The following is a 24,884-nucleotide window of genomic DNA, read 5'->3' as shown; positions in this document are numbered from 1 at the left end:
TTTTCGGCCTATTCGGTTTCGGCCCGAATAGGCAGAAAATATATCACAGAATAGTGTATGCAATTAATGCATTCAAAAGGGCTGAATAAATGTTTTATGGACCCATAATAGTGATTATTATTTAAGTTAAGTTTTGCCATAACCATTTATTTTGCCATACATCAGGTAGCTTTAAGGTACGGCCATGACAGCAATGGTAGGAAAAAAGATGTATAATATTAATCATATTCGGATATTCGGTATTCGGTTTTCGGCCAACTGTTTCCTATATTCGGTATTCGGTTTCGGCCAAGAATTTCAATTTCGGTGCATCCCTATTTATTTCCATTAACCACTTGAATATATACTATACACTTCCTCTCTTCCCTCTACAGTCTACATCAAGTCTCTTGGCCAAAATAGCCGATTTACAAGCTGACTTTTGAAAAACACATTTGTATTCCTCCAGATTCTGTACAAAAATCACATTGGCCTATTATAGCGCCACCAGGAAGCCACAACCTGACCTGTGCCTGACTAGGGGCACTTTTCCTAGTTTTGCACTTTGTGCTAAAATGTGCACAAAGTTGTTGTTGGTGAAAATTAGTAGGATTAGGTATTTCTCTGGATTGGAATATATCTTAGAAAGCATCCATTTTATTTCCTCTTAGTTTGTCTCTTTGTGTCTTTATGGTTTGGACTATATCACAGAAATGACTGTTGATTTCTTCTTAGCTGCAGCAGGTTCTGCAGCGTCAGCCTCTGATTCAGTCACTACGGCATCAGTCTCAAGCATGGGAGCTTTGACGGACAGTGGCTCAAGTCCCACCTCTTTGTTGACATCCAATCAGGCGTCCCTCAGTGCTTTGGGGCACAGTGAAGACCTGCCCTCAAGCACCATCCCCCCACCTCAGCATAAGTAAGACCGCCGTCTTACTTAATTTCAATTCACTAGCATATTCAGATATTTATTTTCTCTAGAGTTTAATCAAATTAAACCCACCTGACTTATTACAGTTACATAAGAAAGCTACATTTTTATTTTGCTAAATTAAACTAAAAGGCATGACTCGCATCAACACTTTTTTCCAGTTGAAAATATGTATATTTATGTTGAGCGACAGTCGTGCACAATGTATGAATTGCTCCGATTCTGTCTTCCTTCCATAGTTCTCTCCCAACACAACAGAACAGCCTCTCTCAATCTTCAGGCCGATCATCTAGTTCAAGCTTATTGGTGGTGAGTGGTTGTATGTGTGTATGTTCAGTATGTGTTGGGGCATTTACCGCATGGCTTTAACCGTCGTAAAATTAATAGTGAATAATGAATATAGATGATTTGCATGCAATGCATTGTGAGCTTGTTGTAGATCTGCTATATTTGTTTTATTTTTTTTAAATGTTACATTTTCGAAGGTTTTAAGGGGAAAGTGGGAAATTTGTGCCTCTAATGACATGCCCAAAATGGCGATGTCAGGCTGAAAGTGGTTGCTTGCATCTGCTGCTCACGATTGCAGTATAAACTGTTGGATGAAATGCTGTCATAGGGTGAATTAATTGATTGGATAATGTTAACTCCAGGCTCCTGAATAATAAAACATCTCATATTTTATCTGTGTGTGTGTGTGATGAGGATATTTGCCTCCATCTCTTAAAAGCAACATTGAAAACTGCATTTCCTGCGATAGCGGATGCATCAGATAACGGATAACTTATCTGTTCGACCCCTAATGGACATCTAATACAATTTGTCTAAACTACATCCTCTCTGCAGCACCCTGGCGTAGACGGTGACTCCAGCTTGCATCCCTCCTCCTACCCCTCCTCCATCTCAGCTGTGGCCTCTTCGTCGGTACCCTCTTCTTCGTCAGCGGCCGTGGCAGTTATGCAGGTCTCCCTTGGGGCACCCCAAGCCTCGTCCATGGGTTCCTCCACCGTCTTGGCCCCCTCGGGTCTGATCGCTGCCGGCATGGCCATGGGCCTCAACGCGGCCTCAATGGGTCCCCAAATGGCCATCGCAGCCATGTCAAACTCCACGTCGATCATGGCCTCGTCTGCCTCATCGCGCAGTTCAGCAGTGTCCTCAGGTTAGATATGTTATTTGCATGATTATTTTCTGCCCCACAGATCAACATTTGAGGGAGGTGGGAGGGTAGGTTATCATTCAATCCGCATGATTTATTGATCTAAAATGGCAAAATACTAAACGTCGTCTTAATGTACTTAATGTACCGACATTAGAGACTAGTTGTACCATTAATTTGCTCCACCTTTTTCTTTGAAATTGAATGAATATAATGTTTTGTCTTCTTTGTACTCTTCTTTGTACAGGGAAAGCACCACCGAACCTTCCCCCTGGAGTGCCCCCTCTGCTGCCCAACCCGTACATCATGGCACCAGGACTACTGCACGCCTACCCTGTGAGTCTTACACAACACCATGCACAGTCCTTCTACATTACAATGTTAGTTTATCCTCCATTTGATCCTAAAATTATTGTGAGGATTAGAAGTGGCTATGGAATTCATGTATTGAACGATTCTAGAAAATAATGTAACCTTTTTGACAAATGGACTAGTATTACTCACTCTGATGAATCCAGTGTTTAATCCAGTGTTTCCTAACTACTCGAGTCAGGACAAACAATTTTATTGCAGCATGTTGTGACAGACTCGGAGTGACAGACATAAAAAAACAACTTCACGTTAGGATTATTTTGCTGTTTGACATATCGGTTCAGTGGAGTTGGACAGCTCTGATCCCCATGCATGCCGTTATCTCATTCTCGGGTCTTATTTGTGTAGCAGTGGTACCTTGTAAAGTAACCTCTTGTCTCTCTCTCTCTCTCTCTCTCTCTCTCAGCCTCAGGTGTATGGCTATGACGACCTACAGATGCTACAGACCAGAATACCACTGGTGAGTTTAGTCTAATGACTATAGACATAAGACATGCGCCATCGCCTGGTGCTGTTGATTTATGGATAGAATGATTCTAGCCATACTGACTGCATTAATTATAAGACATTTTAGTTCATTACATATTTTTTCCTATGATTAAATTACTTTCTCCCCCCCCCCCCCCCCCTCCCGCCTCCCACTTGTCCTCTGTTAGGATTACTACAGCATTCCATTTGCAACTCCTGGGACGGCACTGACTGGCAGAGATGGCAGCCTGACCAACAACCCTTATGCTGGTGAGCTCCGGGGCTTTATGTAACCAAAAGTAACATTACGTATCATCCATCAGGTTGACGTTTGTGCCTGTGTCACCTGATGAGTGCACACGTTGTTGGAGTGGCTTATGGTCAAATCAAAGCCAAAATCCAAATCCCGGCAGAGATGGTGGTGTAATTCGTTTAAAGTTTAAATCGACGTCATTTTGTAGTCCTACGTTACGTCCGTGTCCAAGTGGCACCAGCTCCAGTCCGCTTCTCATTGTAAATGGCAATATCTAAACGTGTGAAGCTTTTTACAATGATATTTTTCAGAAAGGAAACCATTGAGGGTTCAAATGAGTCTTAATGCTTCCAACTCGAGTAGAATTATTAATGTTCTGTAAAAGTGTCCTTGACAAAGAAAATATATAATGTGGAGACAATAAAGACTATTATTATTGAAGGTGGTAACGGTCCATTTGCTCAGTACAATATTTCGGGGGCATATTTAGACTGTATGCAGGGTTGAGTATGTTGAATCTAGTTTGCATTATTACAATCTCTAATGGAGGATTTAGTTGACACAATGAAATAAAATGGCGATAGTATTCAGTGTGGGGCAGACGGCCTGTCACACTCAGATTTGGGAGACCAGTAGCTTTGTTGTTGCAAGGAAAGCAGTAAAATTTGACTTTCGTGGTTGTTTTAGTCTCAGATTTAGTCCGACGTAGGGACACAGTATAACTATGGTGACACAAAAGTAGGACCCGGAAGTAACTCTGGAGAGGGGCGCTTACGTCACGGCTAAAATACTGAATAGTCACTGTTTCCACCTCTTCTCTCCATCTTCCTATTTCCACAGGTGACCTGTCAAAGTTTGGCCGTGGTGACTCATCATCTCCGGCTCCAGCCACCACACTGGCCCAGACACAGCAGACCCAGACGCACCACACTGCACAGCAGCCGTTCCTCAACCCGGCCCTGCCCCCAGGGTACAGCTACACCAGCCTGCCCTACTACACTGGCATGCCAGGCCTACCCAACACCTTCCAGTACGGACCTGCTGTGTTCCCGGTGAGGAATGCCCTGTTAAACTGAGAGGAAGAAGCACTACGGAATGTCACCAAGTTTATTTAACTATTTTGTCACATCTGTAATTGTACTTTTGTGTTCAGCAATGCAATTAAATGTATTTTTTTTGTTTTTTACAAATTCAGGAAATTGAATCAGTTGAAATCGATTATTTACTTTTTTTGTCTTTACTTGGAACACCAAATAAAATTGATTTGCCTTTTGTTGGTTGAAATGTTTGGACAATTCTTATATATATATTTTTTTTTTCCCGCTGTATTTGAAATATGCTATGAGTTGTATACCAGCCGAATCAGGTCTACTTGTGTTTCCTGTGACTGGGGAGCCATCATCAGGCTGTGGGCACAGCCTCTTAACTACTTCCTGTTCATATTGTCTCCTACATTCAGGTGGCTCCTACCTCGTCAAAGCAGCATGGCGTGAATGTTGGTGTGAACGCATCGGCCACGCCCTTCCAACAGGCCAGTGGCTACGGTTCCCATGGCTACAACACTGGTGAGGCACAGAGCAAAAAAAACGGGCACTCTCCACGGAAACGGCATGCCTTCAGTGGTCATACCCGTTTAGTTGACTTACACCTGCCTAGTATTACTGACTGTTGCCGATTGTGTTTCGACCTCTTGAATGATTGTTTTTCTTTTCTTTTCTCTTTTACATCACTAATATCTATTAACGAAAGCAAAATGCTTGTCCGCATGTGTTTGTAGGTTGTTCAGATTCAACTTTTGAAACCTGTCTTCTAGAGCCTCTGATTCTGAAAGTTAAGAATGCAACTGCTTGCAAGTTGATATGGGTTTCTGTTAATGCTCGCTTTCATTTCTGTCCAGTTCCACTGACAGACCATGGCTAACCTACAGTATATGCATCTTGCGCAGCCATTGTTGTTGCCTGTGAACAGAAGGAACTCTGTACAAGGAATGTGGGCAAAAACAAAATTGTGTGTTTCAACAATTCCCTAGGCTGGTCTTGGTCTGTAGGATTGCCAATGGAAAATAAACTGAAAGGATAAAGGAGAAAAATGCAGGACGTACAACAATGTTGCCTGGTGACCTCACTTTATATATAACAGATGGGGTTAGGGTGGTTGGTCTTCTGTTGTCTTCCATTGCTTGCTTTCTTCATTTCAGCAAGAGGAGTTGGCCTCAAACGCTTCACCATCCACCCCCCCCTATCTCCAACACTCACTGTCATACTCGATACTGTCCACTACAGCCCCATCATCCTCAATAATGTCCCCCCCAACACTGTTGTAATCAAAATTGCCCCCCCCCCAACACTGTAGTACTCAACATTGTCCCCCCCCAACACTGTAGTACTCAACATTGTCCCCCCCCAACACTGTAGTACTCAACATTGTCCCCCCCAACACTGTAGTACTCAACATTGTCCCCCCCAACACTGTAGTACTCAACATTGTCTCCCCCCCCAACACTGTAGTACTCAACATTGTCTCCCCCCCCAACACTGTAGTACTCAACATTGTCTCCCCCCCCAACACTGTAGTACTCAACATTGTCTCCCCCAACACTGTAGTACTCAACATTGTCTCCCCCCCCAACACTGTAGTACTCAACATTGTCTCCCCCCCCAACACTGTAGTACTCAACATTGTCTCCCCCCCCAACACTGTAGTACTCAACATTGTCTCCCCCCCCCCAACACTGTAGTACTCAACATTGTCTCCCCCCCCAACACTGTAGTACTCAACATTGTCTCCCCCCCAACACTGTAGTACTCAACATTGTCTCCCCCCCCCCCAACACTGTAGTACTCAACATTGTCTCCCCCCCCCAACACTGTAGTACTCAACATTGTCCCCCCCAACACTGTAGTACTCAACATTGTCTCCCCCCCAACACTGTAGTACTCAACATTGTCTCCCCCCCAACACTGTAGTACTCAACATTGTCTCCCCCCCAACACTGTAGTACTCAACATTGTCTCCCCCCCAACACTGTAGTACTCAACATTGTCTCCCCCCCAACACTGTAGTACTCAACATTGTCTCCCCCCCAACACTGTAGTACTCAACATTGTCTCCCCCCCAACACTGTAGTACTCAACATTGTCTCCCCCCCAACACTGTAGTACTCAACATTGTCTCCCCCCCAACACTGTAGTACTCAACATTGTCTCCCCCCCCAACACTGTAGTACTCAACATTGTCTCCCCCCCAACACTGTAGTACTCAACATTGTCTCCCCCCAACACTGTAGTACTCAACATTGTCTCCCCCCCCAACACTGTAGTACTCAACATTGTCCCCCCCCCCAACATTGTCCCCCCCAACACTGTAGTACTCAACATTGTCTCCCCCCAACACTGTAGTACTCAACATTGTCTCCCCCCCAACACTGTAGTACTCAACATTGTCCCCCCCCCAACACTGTAGTACTCAACATTGTCTCCCCCCAACACTGTAGTACTCAACATTGCCCCCCCCAACACTGTAGTACTCAACATTGTCTCCCCCCCAACACTGTAGTACTCAACATTGTCCCCCCCAACACTGTAGTACTCAACATTGTCCCCCCCAACACTGTAGTACTCAACATTGTCTCCCCCCCAACACTGTAGTACTCAACATTGTCTCCCCCCCAACACTGTAGTACTCAACATTGTCCCCCCCAACACTGTAGTACTCAACATTGTCCCCTCCAACACTGTAGTACTCAATACGGCCCCCTCAACACTGCCCCGTCAACACCACACTAAGTGCTGCCAGCTCACACTTATCCACAGTGACCCTTTTCTTGATGTACCTTACTCCAGTTAAAGCCCCCCATCATCCAATGTTGATTCTGTACTTTCGTACATTGACATTCACACAGAATTTACTCTCGGACCATGTTGAAATTTGTGCACCTACAAAACGGACTGCAGTGCCTTTTTTATTTGTACAAAATTGCACCGTCTGCTGCTTTCTGCCATTACCCACCGCCACCACCCACCAAGCTCACCAGCCATCTCGCCCAGCCTCCACCCCTGCCCCCATTTCGGACACGTACACACCCTGCCTGACCCTTACCCGTATCCACCCCGTCCCCTCAGACCTGGCTCAAATAGTTTTGCAGATAATACAGTACCAGGTGGATGCCGTTTACCACTTGGGACAAAAACGGTACCAGAATCTTATGTAATCACATGCATTATTTCAGTTTGCTGTGATTTAGACTCTGACTGTAACCTGATCCTGACCCACCTGGTGCTCCACAACGGTTAGAAATAAGCGACTATTAAGAGCAGAGTCTGCCCTCCCTCCCGCCCCCCTCCCCCCGCCTGGTGTGTCTAACGCTGTGGGCTGCGGCTGTGTGTCTGACTGTTGCAGGCTATGAGGAAATGGGCCAGGCTTCGGGGAGTGGGGATTTCTGTAAGGGTGGATACGGCTCTGCCGTGGCCGCTGCTGCTTCCGCACAAAACAAGCCAGCCAGCTCTGTCACCGGGCCTGGAGTCGGTGAGTGCCGCCAACTGAAAAGAGAGAAAAAAATAAAACTTCCATTCCACCCACCTCCCATCCTCCTTGTGTCATCAGCCGTCCTTCAAAATCGCCTATTTTCCCTCTTCGTCCCCGCTCCTTCATCGCTGATGTGAAGCGAGAACTGCTGCTCTGTGTATGTATGCTGGACAGTCTACTGCAGCCTGCCTCCATTTTGTTTTCACGCCCAGCCTGTCATTGTGTGTTAAAGCTCCCTTGCTCCAGAGCTACTCATCACCAGGGCCTTGTACAAATATACTAGGTCATAGTCCCGGTTGCAGTAGTCATGCCTTGTATATTCTGCTGTGATCAGTTGCGTTGGTAATATAAGTGATCGCTGGAGTCCAATCTGTGATTAGTAATGTGTGACACAAATATCCAGTGTTTCTCGTTACATTTTATGTCGCACATGTGGGTTTGGAGTCATTTTACTTTTGGGTCCATGCCTGTCCCAATTGTGGTTGCAGTTATGGTCCGACTGCACTTTGATGCATCTAGAGGTGTTCATCTGGGCCTTTTTAACTATTTTTAATCCAGAGCAATTTGAATAGTAACAAAGGTAAACGTATACAATCAACGTGTCACAAGTATAGAGAGTTAAATGAGGGTTCCCTATACGCTACAAACTGGTGATGAGCAGCTGTGGTTCATGCTTCTCCCTCTCTGTGCTTGTTTTCCGCCAACGTTGCCATCGCTGTTCTCAGAGGTACCTACCCCACTATCCTGAGGAGGAAGTAGGTCGCACACCCCCAAGGTGAAAAAGGCACAAAAAGAATGCTAATAAAGTACTGGAATTGCCCACAATCCTGTGTTCCAAAAGGGTGATTGTACGGACTGCTTGAGGATTATGTGACTATTCAACTGGATGGACTTGGTCTGGAACTTTGAGGCATATGTTTGTCTGAGGTGGCATCTGAGTCGAAACGATGTTGCCTGCTGTAGATGGGTATGAGGGTTTGGTCATCCGTTTACATGTTCCTGTTGTTGGAATGGAAGAGAAGCCTGTCTTGGAATGTTTAGAGGTTGGGTATACCAGTGTCTTTGAGGGAAGGGCCACCATGTTGGACAAGCGGAGACAAAAAGAAAGGAGATGGTTCTCTTTCTTTAATATTTTAGAAAGCACATTTTTAGGAAATACAAATTGTTCTCTCTCTCCACATGGCGACAGTGGCAATCCATAACCAATTTCTAATGAATGTGTCAGACTTTTATGAAAGACTATAAGCTTTCACTTTGCCTAACTCGACGATCAATCATCTGTTTATGAACATTAGTTTTGTCTAATTTCATTTAACTTGGCACCGTGGGATTTGTATTTGAAACAAGGTGTTCAGTCTCATTGAAATATACAAACATGTCTGTTTTTGAGCATCCTCCTATTCTGGGACCATGTTCTGCGTCTCCATGGCAATACAGGCGATCTGTGAGTCAGAACAACTATAGCGGTAACCGTCAGACAGCGGTGCCTTGACTACTGTGGCTGACTGGACTTTCTTTTTACCCTAAATCTCCTTTTTCCTTTACCCTCTTCATCATCTCATCCTGTCCCCTCACCCCTTCCTTTTATTTTGTTATGCATAAAGGGTAATAACACCAAAATGGGTCTTTACTCTTTAGGTTGGTATTCATTCTGAAATAATTATGCGAAACCTTATTTTAATCTATTGCATTTATTATGTTTTATTTCCCAGGATTAAAGGACCACGATTTTCTTCTACTCAGTCTGTGTCTCATAGGGGGGCTGTGGGCAGTTTAGAAGCCGTCCTCCAGTGACATCATTAGGCAGATTTTACAAAAATGTTTCGAGTTTGTGAGAACGATGGCTTCCATTTTCACATTGCAACTTTTCAGGACTAGAAAGCCTGCAGTTTCTATTGGCTTGTATTCCCCATAGATGATGTCACTGGAGGACGGTTTCTGAACTGCCCACAGCACTCCTATGAGACACAGAACGAGTCAAAGAATTGCGCTATTCTTTTCCCATGATTATTAGTGAGGACCTATTATATGAAGATAGGTTGAAAAGTGGTGAAGTGGTCCTTTAATGGAACTTTTATCACATCCTTTGCTTGTTACAAGACCTGTTGATGGGCATCATATACACGTTTCATTTATACACTTTAGTTGCATAGCTATATCAAGAATGATACTCTGGTAAAAATCATCAATCATGGTAAACACATGGCGACATGAAAACACTGTAAACTGTAGAATTCCCTTTGAACGCTTATTTGTATGACGGACTGCAGTTTGTAGCAACCATGCTAGTCTTGTATAGCCAGACAACTATTCCACAATCTCTGTTATATAGATTCTTGAACTACAACTCCTGAAATTCAAGGCTGGAAGCTGGCATCTCATTTTCGTTCACAAAAATATAATTTAAAATGTCTTTACATTTTATTTTTTAATTTCCATTTCTGCTAAGCGGCAAGCTATAATATTGGGATACATTTTCGCTAGTGTAAAGATGTTACGGAAGTGGGGTATCCGCTTAATCATCAACAGAGCTCTCGTGCTCCAGACTTATGGCTGGAAGCATTTGAAGATTGTGAGAGTCAACAGTTTGGCCACGTGAGACTACAGCCACACTAATTCAAATGACAGAATATTCCCTTGGGCAGTGATCATGTTGTTGAATCACTGGCTGAATGCCCATAGGATTTTTCCTTAAAAGTGTTCTGAAAAACTATTGGCTTCCAGATTTATCAGGCTAAGTTTGTCTCCTCTGTGTCCCCTTCAGGAGTCTCTGTGACATCAAGCAACACAGGGGTACCAGACATTTCAGGGTCTGTTTACACAAAGACTCAGGTCAGTATAACAAGTCACTGACAGGTGACAGGACTGTCTCCATGGAGTCTTCAATTGGAAATTACTTTTAACACCAGTGTGTCAAGTTTCACTTTTGGCGTAAGAATCCATTATTATCCACTGTCGACAGACACTTGTCTCACGAGTATTCAGTTCGCATATCTTCTTAGGGGTCTTTGATATTGTACTCTACCGAGTGCAGTCGATTTAGTAAATGTTTTTGTTTCTGCAGTCGTTTGAGAAGCAGGGTTTCCATGCTGGTACACCGGCAGCATCCTTCAGCCTGCCCTCGGCCCTGGGCAGTGGTGGACCCATCAACCCCCCCGCTGCTGCTGGCTACGCCCCGGCTCCATTCATGCACATCCTGGCACCGCATCAGCAGCCTCACTCTCAAATCCTGCACCACCACCTTCAACAGGATGGACAGGTAGATTATTCTGAAACATTTTACGGTTTATTTTCTTATCTGTCAACAGGAAATGTGTCAGTCATGGCGACTGACACATGGCGAATCGGATGCACCGATTATTGGTCAATATAATTGTCTCCACCAGGCCGAAGGCATGAGGAGAGAGAGTATGTTTTGCACTCCGTCCGTGTGTGTGCGTCCGTCTGTTACCAGCTAATATCCGGCACCGTTAACCCGGTCGATGCCAAATTTTGTGCACACACAATTTTGTGCACACACGTCGTGCCAACGATGAACCTCTGCCCCAAATTTTCCACAGCGGCCTGTTATATCCTGTTATATACCAGGAGGTTTTTGATATTACTCCTCCAGATTCTGTCCAAAAATCCCGCAAATCGTTACACAGTATCTCTATCTCACCAGACAGTAGCCAGACAGTGGGAAGTCGGAGGTTCGATCCCCGGCCGGGTCATACCAAAGACTGTAAAAATGGGACCCAATGCCTCTCGGCATCAATGGGTTGGATTGGGGGTCAAATCAACTAATGATTCCAAGAGATGGGTCAAATGCGGAGAACAGTGTGTGGCTAATCGTATGACTTTGACTATAGTCATGTCTTCAAGACGGATCTGTCCGATATTTCATATTCCATCCTAATTTGCTAAGATTGGCTTTCAAAGTTTGCAGCATTGGCCCGTTTTGAACAAAAAGCTTCAAATCATGAACGCAGCTTGCAATTTCACGGACTTTCCTACTAGGGGGGCACTTTTCTAGTTCACCCTTTGTCAATTCCCGCCCATGGCTGTGCCCCTCTTTGCACCCATTGGTTGCCGTTTCGTGGTTGAACAAAAATCCTTTCTCTCCACCCACTACCATTGAAATAAGGTGTTTTTCAGTTGCTTATTGAAATTCTGTGCATTCTGTCAGTAAAAAGGAACATCACAGGTGCAGCATGGTGACTGGGCATATGTTTGTTTTTAGTTTTTTCCAAAAATGATGCTTTAGCAAATTCAACATAAACAAGGCGGAACAAGGTGTAAAGAGCCTGCTGGTTAGTCGGCAAATAATATGACATTCACGATACCAGCGGACCATAATGTGGTGTTTGATAAAGCTACATGGTTTCATTTGTGCTCAGTAAAACATAGTATGTTGAAGGGCAGCAATACTAACAATATAATGAAGATTTGTTTCCTTGACATTAAAAGAGTGAATGAATATCGGTCAAATTGTTAAATAAACATCTGTATTTCCCAATTGTTTTTATAGTTGACACAGAAATCCACAATGAATGGGATGAAATGCTTACGATCCTCTCTACCCACAGAGCGGCACTGGACAGCGCAGCCAGAACGCCTCCATTCAACAGAAGTCTCAGATCAACAAGACTGCATATAACAGCTATAGCTGGGGGACCAACTAGCATCCACCGTCTGGGCCCCTTGGTGTTCCAAGTCTTGACAGAAACTGGGGCCACAGAGGGGGCCCATACTTCCCCGCCCACCCCACAAATGGTCTCTGTGTCATTTTCTCTCTCTTCCTTTTTCTCTGTCTCTCGCTCTCTGATATAGAGATTCCCTCCATGCTCTCGGCTCATAACACCTAGCAGTTCTTTCCCGTCCCCCTGCCAGAGGTGGCGCTGTGCCGAAAGAAACACCGGGACGTGCAGGAGGGTCATGGGCAGTCTTGAGAGAGGGGAGCTGGAGCTAAATGGTTTTATGGTTGTAGTAGTGATGCACCGTTAAAAGAGCTGAAATATTGAGTGTTGGGAAATTTGTATCATGTTCAAACCCCCCTTAATTTCAGATGTGTGTAACATAGAGATGTTTTCTAAAAGAATGAATGTTTGCTTTTTGGTTGATACCCTTTTCACCTTTTTTTTTATGAGGACAAACTAAGAAATATCTGAAGGTAGGGCGGGGGTGGCAGGCCAGGTTTGTATTTTTCACACTCGAATCCCCACTTACTGTATATGAAAATACCCCCAACACACAGTATCCAACCCATTTTTCTTTTGTTTTTCAGATTTATTTTAGACATTGTTTTAAGCTTCAAAAGTCATTCTCCCAATTGGCAGTGAAGTTTATTTTTTACCAAATATAGAATATTATATGTATGTGTGCATGTCTGCGAGTCTGAGTTTGTGTGTAAGTGCGTGTGCTGGCTTGGAATGTGAGGAGAATGTATTTGTTGGGTGTTTTGTGTGCCTGAGCACGTGGTTGTACATTCAGGAGGCTGTGTGTGCAGTTTTTTTGTCTTATCACATAAGACGTAGAAGTGTACAAAATTATTTTCCATTAACTTGATAATGTACAATATCTGGAATATAAATGTTAATACATAAATTCCCACCAATTCTGGAAGAGATGGTGAGAGTGAACAAGACCTATACACACCCCGTCTGCCTTCTAACCTAATGCGTATGAGTGACTTTGTTTTTCTAAGTACCCCCCCCCCTCCCTCTACACAAGGCCCCTCCCTTGTCCTCCACTTATAATGGAAGCAGTGATTTCAGACGGACAGAATTGTACTGTTTTGTTTTGGGGTTTTTCTGTCAGTGACATTTTTTTTTGTACCGTGCATTTAAAAAAGAATTTAAATGGATAAACTTGTCTTGTACATATATATATACTATATATATAAACACAAGTACTGTAGTCCTTGTTTGTTTGATGCCCCCTTTCCCTTCTCAAATCCTCGCAGACTTGTTAGCTTTTTTGTTTAGATTTTTGGTTTCATATGTTTTTTATTTTGTAAAAAATATATAAATATTAAGTAAATAAACAGGAAAAAGACATTTTCATCATTTTGGATGTGAATGTCTTTTTCTTTTTTTTTTTTTCTTTTTTTTTAAGAAACTTTATTTTTGTATCCTGTGGCTTGTAAATATGGCAGCATTTCTTTCAAAGTCTGTTTGTGATGCCCTACACGTGTACTGTGGGCTGTCATTCTGCTAGTTGGCCTTTTGAGTCATTTGACAAATTGAAATGTGAAATTCAATTTTAATAGTCTACATATATCTTTTTCAACTTACTGTAACAGTGGAACGGTGTGTTCAGGAGAACGCTGACCAATTCTCGGCCTGTGCTACATTTCGCATCACTGGATGTTTACATGCACACAATACTTCAGTTACTGTGAACAATAAGATTAAGTTGGTTTATTTTATTTTTTCCTAATGAACAACCTAGGATGTATTTGATGGATTAGTTTACTCAGGATGGTATTCATTGAGATTCACAATTATTTGTTGTCTTCACCACTTGTCACGTTTTAATTAGAATCCATAATCATGCCACCGTGGAAGTTGGTAATCAGACTATCATGATGTTGGAGTATTGTATTATAATCTAATTGTGTGCATGTAAACATGCCCACCTAGAACTAAGGAAAAGGGTGTTTGGTTGTAGGTGTGCGTTAAAGGGCTGTGTTAACTTAATAGTTGACTCTGGAGGACCAGCAGTACCAAATAAAACTTAAACAGTGTTTCTCCATACAGTTGCATTTCGTTTGTTCTTTGTCATTTTATACTCATTCAGAACTAGTGTTTGGTTTAGAATCTGGTTGTTGATTTTACAGAAAAGACATTTATGTATATGCCTGGCTAAACGATTTACTTCATCACATAAATCTTTGTATTCACTCTACACATGTTTAATCTGAAAGCATTCCATCAAGTTCATGTCTTATTATAGATGTATACCCGCACACACCACTGCTGCTGGTCCTCACAGAGTAAACATAGGCAGGGTGTGATTTAACAAACAAAAACAATGCTGCAAAGTACACTTTATGGAATCCTAATTCATTACCCGTACTATACTTGTAAGTCTTAAAGTGCAAATTCAACAAGTGACTGTGGAATATTGCATTTTGCAGTAAGTTATTAAGCAAGAAAAATGTACAGGGGTAAAAAAGGCAAATCAAACTAGTCCTATACTGTTACATGCGTTGATCAGATCAATGGTCACCAACATATGACCATTTGAAGTGTTCAACATTGTTAGTCACTGCTGTAACACTTATGTAGCACCCCATATGTGCAATTTAGGTTTTTGGTATGACAATTATTGTGCCAATGCTCCGAACAGGATTGGTGTGGCCCATGACAGTAAGTTGGGTTGCACAAAGTGACCCCTGGTGAGCATTATCTTGACAGACCCCTGAACTTGTGCCAAGTTTGATGCAAATTGGCACAATGGTACGTGCGCCTCGACAGCGTGTCCCCTTGACCTGGGTGCCCTGTCTGGTTTGACTATTTACATGGCAGACTCCTGAAGACTAGTTTGTGCCAAGTTTGGTGCCTCGCAAGTCTGGATGTTACCTGTGACTAATATGACCAACTGTATGTCCATCAGCTCCATCCCATCTTCTAGGCTAGTGGTTTTCAACAGGTGTCCGTGGACCAATGATGGTCCGTGAAGGTATTGCATACATGTGGTCCCTGACCAATAGTAATGTAGGATTTGTTGATTTTTTTTTAAATTGTCTTTTCAGTAGTTGAGAAACTAGTCCTGGTGACCTATATCATTTATTGACAATTTGGAGGTCAAGAAATTAAACAGAAAAAGGGAGTTGGAGCCAGAGGGGGAAGGGGGAGCATACTTCTGGTCGAGTCATTAGGATTTTAGTATAGTCAAATTAGTCAATGGACCATTGGTTGAGATAGCAAGTGTTACAAAAACAGTAAGCACTGATTACTAGCCCATAATGCATATCCCCACCCCCAACACAACAGTGGACAGTGGTGCCCATTCTCTCTTGTAGGAGGCAATATTAACATAAGAAGATAAATAAATAAACACACGGTTAAGCCGGGGTAACATCAAAAGATAAAGAATATGATGGAGAAGTTCATTTGTACTGTATTTAATTTGAACTAATATACAAGTAAGACGCGCAAACGCGGGAAGCGAACGCAGCTCGTAAATGGCAATAACAATTAGAACTAGAAAATTCGCAATTTAAAAAAATTGCAGAGTGTGGTTGCCGCAGTGGCTTACATATGCCCCTCCCACTAATATTGCCAGCCAATTACAATTTCAAGTCACGCCTTAGATCATGCGTAAGTAATTCAGAGGGGATTTAACCCCCGAAATTCATGTTTTTGCGACAAACGGTTACATTTCTCGCATTTGCGGCGCCCCCTATGGATGAAAATGGAATTGCTTTTAGAACTTGGTTGATTGAACCACCCCGGACATGTGATTAAAAATTTGGGATGGATTGGACATTCCGTTCGTGATTTATGGCATTTTTGTGATATAGGCCCCTCCTACTAACTTCGGAAGACGATTACGGCCGAACGATACGCACTACCAAAATTCTGCATTTGGTGTTTTAATCAGATATGTCCAGAGATCATGTGTGCCGATTTCTGTGAGATTTGGACAAAATATGTAGGAGGAAAAGCAAAAAGTTTGTTTTGGACAAAATTCAAAATGGCGGAAAATCTATCATGGCGGAAATGGGCGTGGCCTATATGGGGAGATGCGTCATGACCCAAGGAATCCAGGGAAAAAATAATTTTGATTTTACGACCTACGGTTCAAGAGTTATAAGCCAAAAGGTAAAGTGGGCTGTTATAGCGCCACCATGAGGCCGACCGATAAAATTGTAGGGTTAAATAATTTTAGGGATAATGTTGAATTATCCCTAAAAGTTTTGTAACTATAGTGATTACAGTCTCCGAGGAACAAATACTTGAATGTGAATTTTTGCCTTTTCCCATTCATGTCAATGGGGAAATTTAATTCACTAATAAATTCATATCAATTAAACTATACAACATTTCTCTTAACAAAATACAAGCACACGATTCCCGATTTTTCCGGTCAATTTGACATATGGCTCAAGTGCGTACAGCGTACAGTGTGGGAGGTATAAAGCGTCAAAATAAAGGAGAGAAGACTACTCCAGTGAAATAATAAAGTGTCACAGTTACTAGAGTCTGGTTGCCCATTCGGGCCCATTCGGGCAACCACACTAATAAATTATACTTTTTTAAGGTTTTCTTTTTAAAGTTCTCTTTTTTGTGTTTTTTTTAAATTTTATTTTTAAGTTAAGTTTTTTGAAGTTAAGTGTTTTTAAAGGTTTTTTTTAAAGTTAAGTTTTTTTTAAGTTAAGTTGTGTGTGTGTGTGTGTGTGTGTGTGTGAGTGCGTGCGTGTGTGTGTTTTGTGTGATACAGCTGCGCCCTCTGGTGGTGGGCGGGTGGTGTCACAGCGGGACAGACACACACACAGACAGACATGATCTGCAGGGTCTCATAGTTAGTGCTTAGTGCATTCGCAATCATATATTCATTGCACAGAAATTGAAATATTTCAAATTATCATTTTTATTCATCTCCTGCATAGTCTGGACCTGATCAAATAAAACACGGATTTGGCATTACCCAAAAACATTTAAGTGCCTCTTCACTCCAGAGAGTCCAGACACAATTTTTTGGAGATTTCCAATTATTTTGGGCATCACTGACAGTGACACTGTCACTATCGTAGTTCACAGATTTCACAAGGGGATGGGGGATTCTACCGATTACTTTCTGACGTGCCTTGTTTGTGATCGTTACGGTAAAACTAGAATTGCGACGGATTGCCTGCTGCGTCATTTCCAGAGACATCGAGAACATTTTACGGCGTTGTTGACATTTTGAAACACTCCTTCCTGCCTGGGCATCAACACACATGGCGATGAATTGAGTTTTATACAACAGCTGGCATTTAAATGAGCGTTTTTGACTTATTTCGTGGATTCTTTGGGGTTCCTGGCGCCCACCATCGTGGGGATGGGGATTGCCGAAGGTGAGGTTTAAGTTACGGTAAACGAGAACAGGTGCTAGCAGACTAGCTAGCAGCTAGAGGTACCCGTCTGGGGGTCCAATTTGTTGTTTTCAGGCACAGCTAACGGTTTGCAAATAGTACAGTGAAACCAATCGAACGATTACAATGATGCTAATAGGATAACAAAAAAGCCATATATGGCTTGTTTCCATGTGGTCTTGTGTATTCAATTCATCAATATATTTAATATACAAGACACCAACACTAGTACAGTATGTACAGCTCAGAGCCTTAGATAGAAACACATTTCTGGACTTTTCTAGGACCAGTTACAAATTGCAGACACCAAGTGGTGCTAAAGCACCTGCCATTTTGCCCTCTGGACAGCAATGTGCCCTTTGAAAGTTCCTTTTTTGTTTGTTCATTTTATTTTTGTTTTGTACAGTATGTGGCCCATGGACATAGAGACATTGATCCATTCTGGATTAAAAGTGTCTAATATATTTCCCCCCCCCCAAAAATCTAAATGTCACACAGTATTAAGGCAACTGGCGGTTCCTACGAATATCTAGTTCTAGATACCTTGCAATGGTAATGTAGAATTTCCACTTGTTGTTTGGATTTTCATGGGCATGTATTTAATCTATCCATACACTTCATTTAACAGGGACCCTTTCTTTGATGCTATGACTCATGATGATGACGATGAAGACGAAGATGACGAGGGTGGATTTTACGACAGTGACTATCATGGAGATCAGCAAGATACCCTTGATGATGCGTTTAGGTTTGGCTTCAGCGTTGGACCCAGTGGAATCAGAATCCAAGAGTCACCTGTGTTTGGCCAGGTTTTCAGGGAGATGGAGGAAATCTTCTCCCAGCTGGGTCGTTGGGAAGGACAGGCTGGGCCTGGAGGACACTTTGGTATTATAGCTTAGTCCCTTTCCCACTCAGTCTAAAACAACTTATTGTTCTTCTCTATGAGTTGTTTTGATTAAAAGGGAACCTTTGCCAATGTTGGACTTTAATCTGTTTAATCTAAAGTGAGTGCAAGTGGAAATGGAAAATTAACACTAATGGGCCCTATTTTGCGTGATTATTTATTTTTTAATTATTTTGGGTGTTTTTCTGGAGCACATATTAGAGGGACAATATCAGTCACCAGGAAAAAGGTTGGGTGTTTTTGAGTAATCTATCATGGTTCAAATGAAGTTTGAAGTTACAATGGGTTTTAATAGGAAGGTGGCGGGGCAGCTAAAATTAATATCACATATCTAAATACTGAATCGAGCAACTAAACTTTCTGGGGTCACATAAGCCTGAGTAGATGATAAAATGACAACATTTTCCTTTTGTCATGTGAAAGGTGGGCCCAGTATCATGCCACCCCCACCACAGGACAGGCCTGGTCACAGTCATGGAGAATCAAGTGGGAATGTTCTGAGAGATTTTATGTTGAAATGTCCCCTCCAAGAAGGACCCCCATCATCAGGAGAGCCTCCTTCTGGGGCCCCACACTTGCCCAGTTCTCCATTCCGCGACTGGACCCCAAAGGTAATCAAGACTGTAACCCCTCCTTGTAACAACATGTTGATTATTATCCTCTAGATTATTATTTTTATTACGTAACCATCGACAGGTGGGTGCTGTGCTAAAGAGACTTCAGTTTAGAGATGGATGGAGCCCACACACCATTTTGGTCACACACATACGCCTTTATTTATTTGTCTGTTGATCCTGTGGATCTTCATCAGGAATACGTGGCCGTGGGATAGTAAGTGTACAATTGAGGCTTTCATGACTAGAAACGTTTCTGTCCTCAGTTCAGACATTCCGATATTTGGAGAGGGGGACCACCGAGGGCACAAGAGACGAGGGAAGACACAGGTAGACACAAGCTCACATTGGTACCATATATATCCATATTTTAACCTTATTTATTTTCCTTAATTTAAGTTAATTAAGTTAATTTAATTAAGTTAATTCCCTACTTAAAGTGTTATGCTAGAATAGCAGATCTACATTTCTGAAATATTTTGAAAGTGAAAGTGATTTAGTGTGAATTTTAGAAATATTGAACCAATGAATGAAGAGGTGACCACCGAAAATGACATGACGTCACGCCACCGCTCGCACATCACATCTCTCTGTTTTTACTAACACCAGTGGTCACCTCTACACACTGGACTATGAATAGGCCTTTCATTAACAAGAGCTTGTTGTGACTAAATACTAACTACATAGAATGCATTTGGAATACTGGTTATTTTTTGCCAATTCCTGAAAAGTAACCGTTTTGGACGTTTCCTACCTAGGTATACAATTACAATTTACAATTTAGGCATTTAGCAGATGCTCTTAATCCAGAGCGATTTACATTAAGCAATAACAAAAAGCATGGCATACATCACATATATAAAAAGTAGTTATCATGAAACATGCGTAAGCTAAGAACGTAACAGTGGAGTATCTAAACTATACATACTATACTATATTATATATTATACATGTGTAATTGTGTACTATAAAGTGCTATGACTACATAGAATGCAATTCTAGTGCTGTCTACGTAACAAGCTATAAGTCTGTTTAACCCATTTTGGGCGGGAACCCCTTTTGGTGTTAGCATTATGTTATGCTTTAGCTATTGAAAAATAGCAGATCTACAAGCTCATAGCGCGCCACCGAGTGGGCGAGGGGCCACCCCGACAGCGACGATATCTACAAAAAGCCACTGTGGTGTTCTCCTGTGCAGATCTGGATTCTGCTGTGTCCTCGGGAGGTCTGGACCAGGTCCTGGACCAGATTCTGACCCCACCCCCCACGGAGTCACCAAATCAGCCCAGGATTCGTTCCTTCTTCCAATCTGTCACCGTCACCAAGGTGGTGAAACCTGATGGGGTGAGACAACTCATGTCATGTTAGAGTTGTACCAGTATGAGATATCTGTAAAAATAAATTAACATATTGATTGACTTTATTTGATCATTTAAAAATACATAAAATCTGCCCTGCAGTACTATGTATGGTAGTGCTTAAAAATAAAATAAAAACCCAATAAAGCCATGACATCTGGGGTAGGTCAGGTGGATGGGGTGGGGGGAATCGGGCAGACAACAGGCAAAAACAGTATAGTCTGTGAGCTTATTCTGATTCTGTACATTAATACTAAAGCATCACACAATTTCTATACATAATGCATACAACTAACTGATTGATTGATTGTCTATCTAAAAATCACACCTGTGTGAAGTGAGGGCCGCTCTTATCATCATAATTATGTCATCATACATCATCTCATTCTCAACCAATGGCACATCTTCCACCCAAAATTGTGATTGGCCGGGTGGACAATCACAATTTGCGCCCTCACACACAATTTGCTTTAATGTCCGTGTTTGTGGTTACACAGACCCTCAAAGCTGGACATAGGCCCTAAAAAAACCATCTAAGATCGATCTATTAGGCCCTGATCAGCCTTTTTCTTTTCATCAGGCTACTTTGATAAAGTGTGTGTGTGTGTGTGTGTGTGTGTGTGTGTGTGTGTGTGTGTGTGTGTGTGTGTGTGTGTGTGTGTGTGTGTCAGACTGTAGAGGAAAGGCGAACAGTCAGAGACGGCCAGGGGAACGAGGAAACCACAGTTACACGTTCAGGAGGCTCTGGAAGCCTGAAACAAACACATGATCACATTGGTCCTCTTGTTCCAGGTTAGTTGATCACTACTGGCTGCCTCTAGGCCGTAAACATCACACTTTGAGTCCATGACTATTTTTTTGCAGTTTCCATATCAGTACATACTATTGCTATATTGTATCATACTGTATAGTCCAGTGGTTTTCAACCAGTGGTCCTTGAGGGGGTTCCAGGTGGTCCCCAGCTAATAGAAAGGGGAGTTGGTAACCCTTATATATCTTTAACTCTTAAAAGTGTAAAATGGACAGCTTTACGGGTCCATTTGGATTCAATTTACGCTCTCATGAGTTGACTATTGTTAGAACTACTGTCATTTGCATTACTTAATGTACAAGAAGTTTACACCATTAGAGAATGTAAAATAATTATCACAGAATAGATCAGACAGATAAAGACAGCTGACTTGTAATGACACCCATGCAGAACATGGCTTTAGTGTCAACAATCATTGCGATTGTGCTCCACCTAGTGGTCTCTCAGCGGTTTAGCATTTTCAGCAGGCAGGACAATAACACTGATGTCACAAAAGCCACATCAAATACAAAAAATGTCAAACTTTTTTTTTTTTTAAACATCTGTTTATTATGATTTTTGGCATAAAAGCATTTCAGTAATGATTTACCAGAAAATTACAGATCGGACAAAAAATAGCAAAAAACATACAAACAAGAGACTTACAATAAAAAGAGACAAAACATAACTCAAAGAAAAAGACAAAAACAATAAAATAATAACTGACAAGGCTGATGACTACACGGCACTCCGAGGACAGAAACAACATCACAATCAAGTCTAAAAAACATTTCTGATATGGAAAATAAGACAAATGCATACATGTGTACCCTCATAGACAATATAAACATACATACAATATACACATATCAAACATTCATAGGTACATTAATTAGATGACATTACGGGGCAGAACAACATTGAATTCCATCACTTCAGTCCAACGTAACAAGCATCTCAATAATGGGCGAACAGATTTTTAGATAAAGGTGTTCCCTTTTCGACAAGGTAAATCTAATTTTCTCCAAATGTAGCACTCCTCCCAGCTCCCTTAGCCACATGTCAACTGTCGGAGGTTTATCCGATTTCCAGGCTTGTAGTATTAACTTCCTAGCTAGCAGTGTAGCGAGCGAGATGGCCTGTACCTCGTATTTGTTTTGGACTTGATCTGGTTCCACCACACCGAAGAGTGCAACTAGAGGTGCCGGGGGGAAGTCTCTTTTATAAGCTTTAGCCAAGAAATCAAAAATTTCATTCCAGAAACGTTGCAATTTATGACATTGAAGAAACTGATGAGACAAAGTCCCTTGTTCTGTTAAACACTTTCCACACATGGGAGAGGAATCTTTAAAGATTTTGTTTAATTTAGTTGGGGAATAGTGCAGCCTATGAACAATCTTAAATTGAATCAGAGAGTGCCTAACATTGATAGAACTATGGTGAATGTTGGTGATACAATCCTCCCATACTCCATCTGAAATCTCTATGCCCAATTCTCTTTGCCAATTGTCCTTAAACAAGCTTGAGGATGGGTTAACCACGGCCATTAAGGTGTCATAGAATTGAGACTGCACCTTTTTCAAAGGGCTCAGTGTTGAAGAAACTGTCCAAGACTGGATGACTGGGTTGTTGTTCATATTGTGGGATATGCGTTCTAAGAAAATGTCTCAATTGCAAGTATCGGAAGAAATGTGATGATGGTAGCTGGTAACTGTTGAAAAGAGGAAAGATAACCTTTACCACGACCTTGATTAAAGTATACATTTCGTAGGTTCACAATACCTTTCCCCTTCCATGACATAAAAACTGGGTCCGCCAGTCCCGGCTGAAAAGCCGGATTGGAACATATAGGAGAATCCAAATATATTTTAGGAGCCTTTGTCAATGCTAAGATCTGAGACCATATTTTCAGAGAATTTTGAATTATGGGGTTATGTCCATAAGTACTTTTCTTGATCTTAATAGGGCTATTAAGTAATGCAGGAAGACACGAGCCAGAACAGGATGAATGCTCGATATTAAGCCATGCAGGCAAATTTTCCAGGTTACATCCAGGATAGCAGTCATACCATAGATAAATAAAGTTTAAGTGGGCCGCCATATAGTATAACCTGAATTGAGGAAGTCCAAACCCACCTTCGTTCTTACTTTTGCATATGTCAAACAATTTTTGATGGGAAGCACACAGATAAGATTATTTTTAGAATATACTGTAGAGTGTCCTTATCTGTGGTCTATTTAGTAATGCTGGTGACTCTTTACTATAATTTGTTCATAATGTTGACTACCTATTTAAATAGAGCCAGACTGATATATTGGTTTGGTAGTACAGCAAAGCATGCTCTGACTCCTATGTTAGTTTCATGGCAATTTTCTAATTGGTTTGTGAAATGCTGCTGTAATTTTCAATATAACCCTGACAACCATCATGTGACCCATTTGTATCACAATTACAGTACTTTGTGTCAGATACTATGGCTAGTTAGCCACGTAGTAGCTAACTACTTATTTTTGTCACAACTCTTTGATTTGACCAAATTTGAGGGATCCTTCCTAAAAGTGTGTGTGTGAGTATCAGCCTTTGCCAATGAATCAGTATTTAAAAAAACAAATTAACCTAAATATTATCAATAGCTTCCATCGGTTGTGCTGGAAAGGAGTGTATGCTACATGCCTACTATTGCCTACTGTAAAGTTTCTTACATTATTGCCCAGTGCTGTAAAATGGCATTTCTTACCTAAATACCGACATTATAAACATACCATAATACCTGCTGTAAAACGATTGTTCCGAATCCTTACCATAAGGTTTTTTACAAGAGAGTTTTCTAACTATATGTTTTCCCCTCTTTTTTCCCCCAGGTGGTGAAACCCCTTTTTCTGACATGAGGGATGATGGGTCATTTTTCTCAAAGTTATTTTTCAAGTAACTTGTAGCCTACATGCTCCAGACTGCATGGAGCATGAAGATAGTTCCTACATGCTCCAGACTGCATGGAGCATGAAGATAGTTCCTACATGCTCCAGACTGCATGGAGCATGAAGATAGTTCCTACATGCTCCAGACTGCATGGAGCATGAAGATAGTTTTGAGTTTTAGTGTTGGAGTTTTATAGCAGATGTGAGACCTTTTTATTTTGTATGAACACTCTCTCTCACATTCTCTCTTCTCTTTCTCACTCTCTTGATTGTTTGCCACTAAAAGAGGCTTAATATACGTTCTAAGATGGACTGCTCTTTCCATTAAACCACCTAGAGAAGAGGCTGCCAATCCTGTTGACTAGTTATTTTTCCTCGCAGAGTGAGACACAAACAATTAAATTAAAAATTAAAAGGTTATTTTTGTAATGTCCTGCAGATGGTGTGTAGGGCTATATAAATGTGTGTGTATGAATGGCAAAATAAAATAATATATTTACTTCAGTGTTGGTTGTTAATTCATTCCTGGTTGTCAATATTGAACTACATAAGCATA

At 41.8% G+C, this 24,884-nt stretch overlaps 3 protein-coding genes across 6 annotated transcripts in view; all 3 read left to right on the top strand.

Annotated features, from left to right (window-relative positions):
• The window catches only part of ubap2l (ubiquitin associated protein 2-like), a 42,919-nt gene extending 28,504 nt beyond the window's left edge, over positions 1-14,415 (top strand). For 2 of the 4 annotated variants that reach the window (XM_083774518.1, XM_083774517.1), the window contains exons 19-30: positions 715-898; positions 1,150-1,219; positions 1,754-2,066; positions 2,311-2,399; positions 2,842-2,895; positions 3,092-3,173; positions 3,997-4,208; positions 4,616-4,721; positions 7,555-7,680; positions 10,445-10,512; positions 10,745-10,939; positions 12,249-14,415. In XM_083774518.1, the coding sequence (XP_083630644.1) occupies positions 715-898; positions 1,150-1,219; positions 1,754-2,066; positions 2,311-2,399; positions 2,842-2,895; positions 3,092-3,173; positions 3,997-4,208; positions 4,616-4,721; positions 7,555-7,680; positions 10,445-10,512; positions 10,745-10,939; positions 12,249-12,344 (1,595 nt within the window). In that variant the 3' untranslated portion in view covers positions 12,345-14,415. The remainder of the gene's footprint in view (positions 1-714; positions 899-1,149; positions 1,220-1,753; positions 2,067-2,310; positions 2,400-2,841; positions 2,896-3,091; positions 3,174-3,996; positions 4,209-4,615; positions 4,722-7,554; positions 7,681-10,444; positions 10,513-10,744; positions 10,940-12,248) is intronic. The other 2 variants (XM_083774519.1, XM_083774520.1) reach the window with 2 other exon arrangements.
• Positions 1-24,884, top strand: part of LOC310861134 (tuftelin-like) — a 200,459-nt gene that overhangs the window by 70,502 nt on the left and 105,073 nt on the right. The gene's annotated exons all lie outside the window — the stretch shown is intronic.
• On the top strand, positions 17,559-24,801 carry hax1 (HCLS1 associated protein X-1). The gene is made up of 7 exons (XM_083767437.1): positions 17,559-17,725; positions 18,372-18,628; positions 19,071-19,258; positions 19,528-19,591; positions 20,460-20,605; positions 21,291-21,411; positions 24,272-24,801. Exons 1-7 carry the CDS (start codon positions 17,649-17,651, stop codon positions 24,337-24,339), a joined length of 921 nt encoding a protein of 306 aa, XP_083623563.1. The 5' UTR covers positions 17,559-17,648; the 3' UTR covers positions 24,340-24,801.

The sequence above is a fragment of the Protomyctophum parallelum genome (genome assembly GCF_964188405.1).
Source record: "Protomyctophum parallelum genome assembly, chromosome: 1".
Taxonomy (NCBI): Eukaryota; Metazoa; Chordata; class Actinopteri; order Myctophiformes; family Myctophidae; genus Protomyctophum; species Protomyctophum parallelum.
This window is presented reverse-complemented; position numbering and strand designations above follow the sequence as displayed.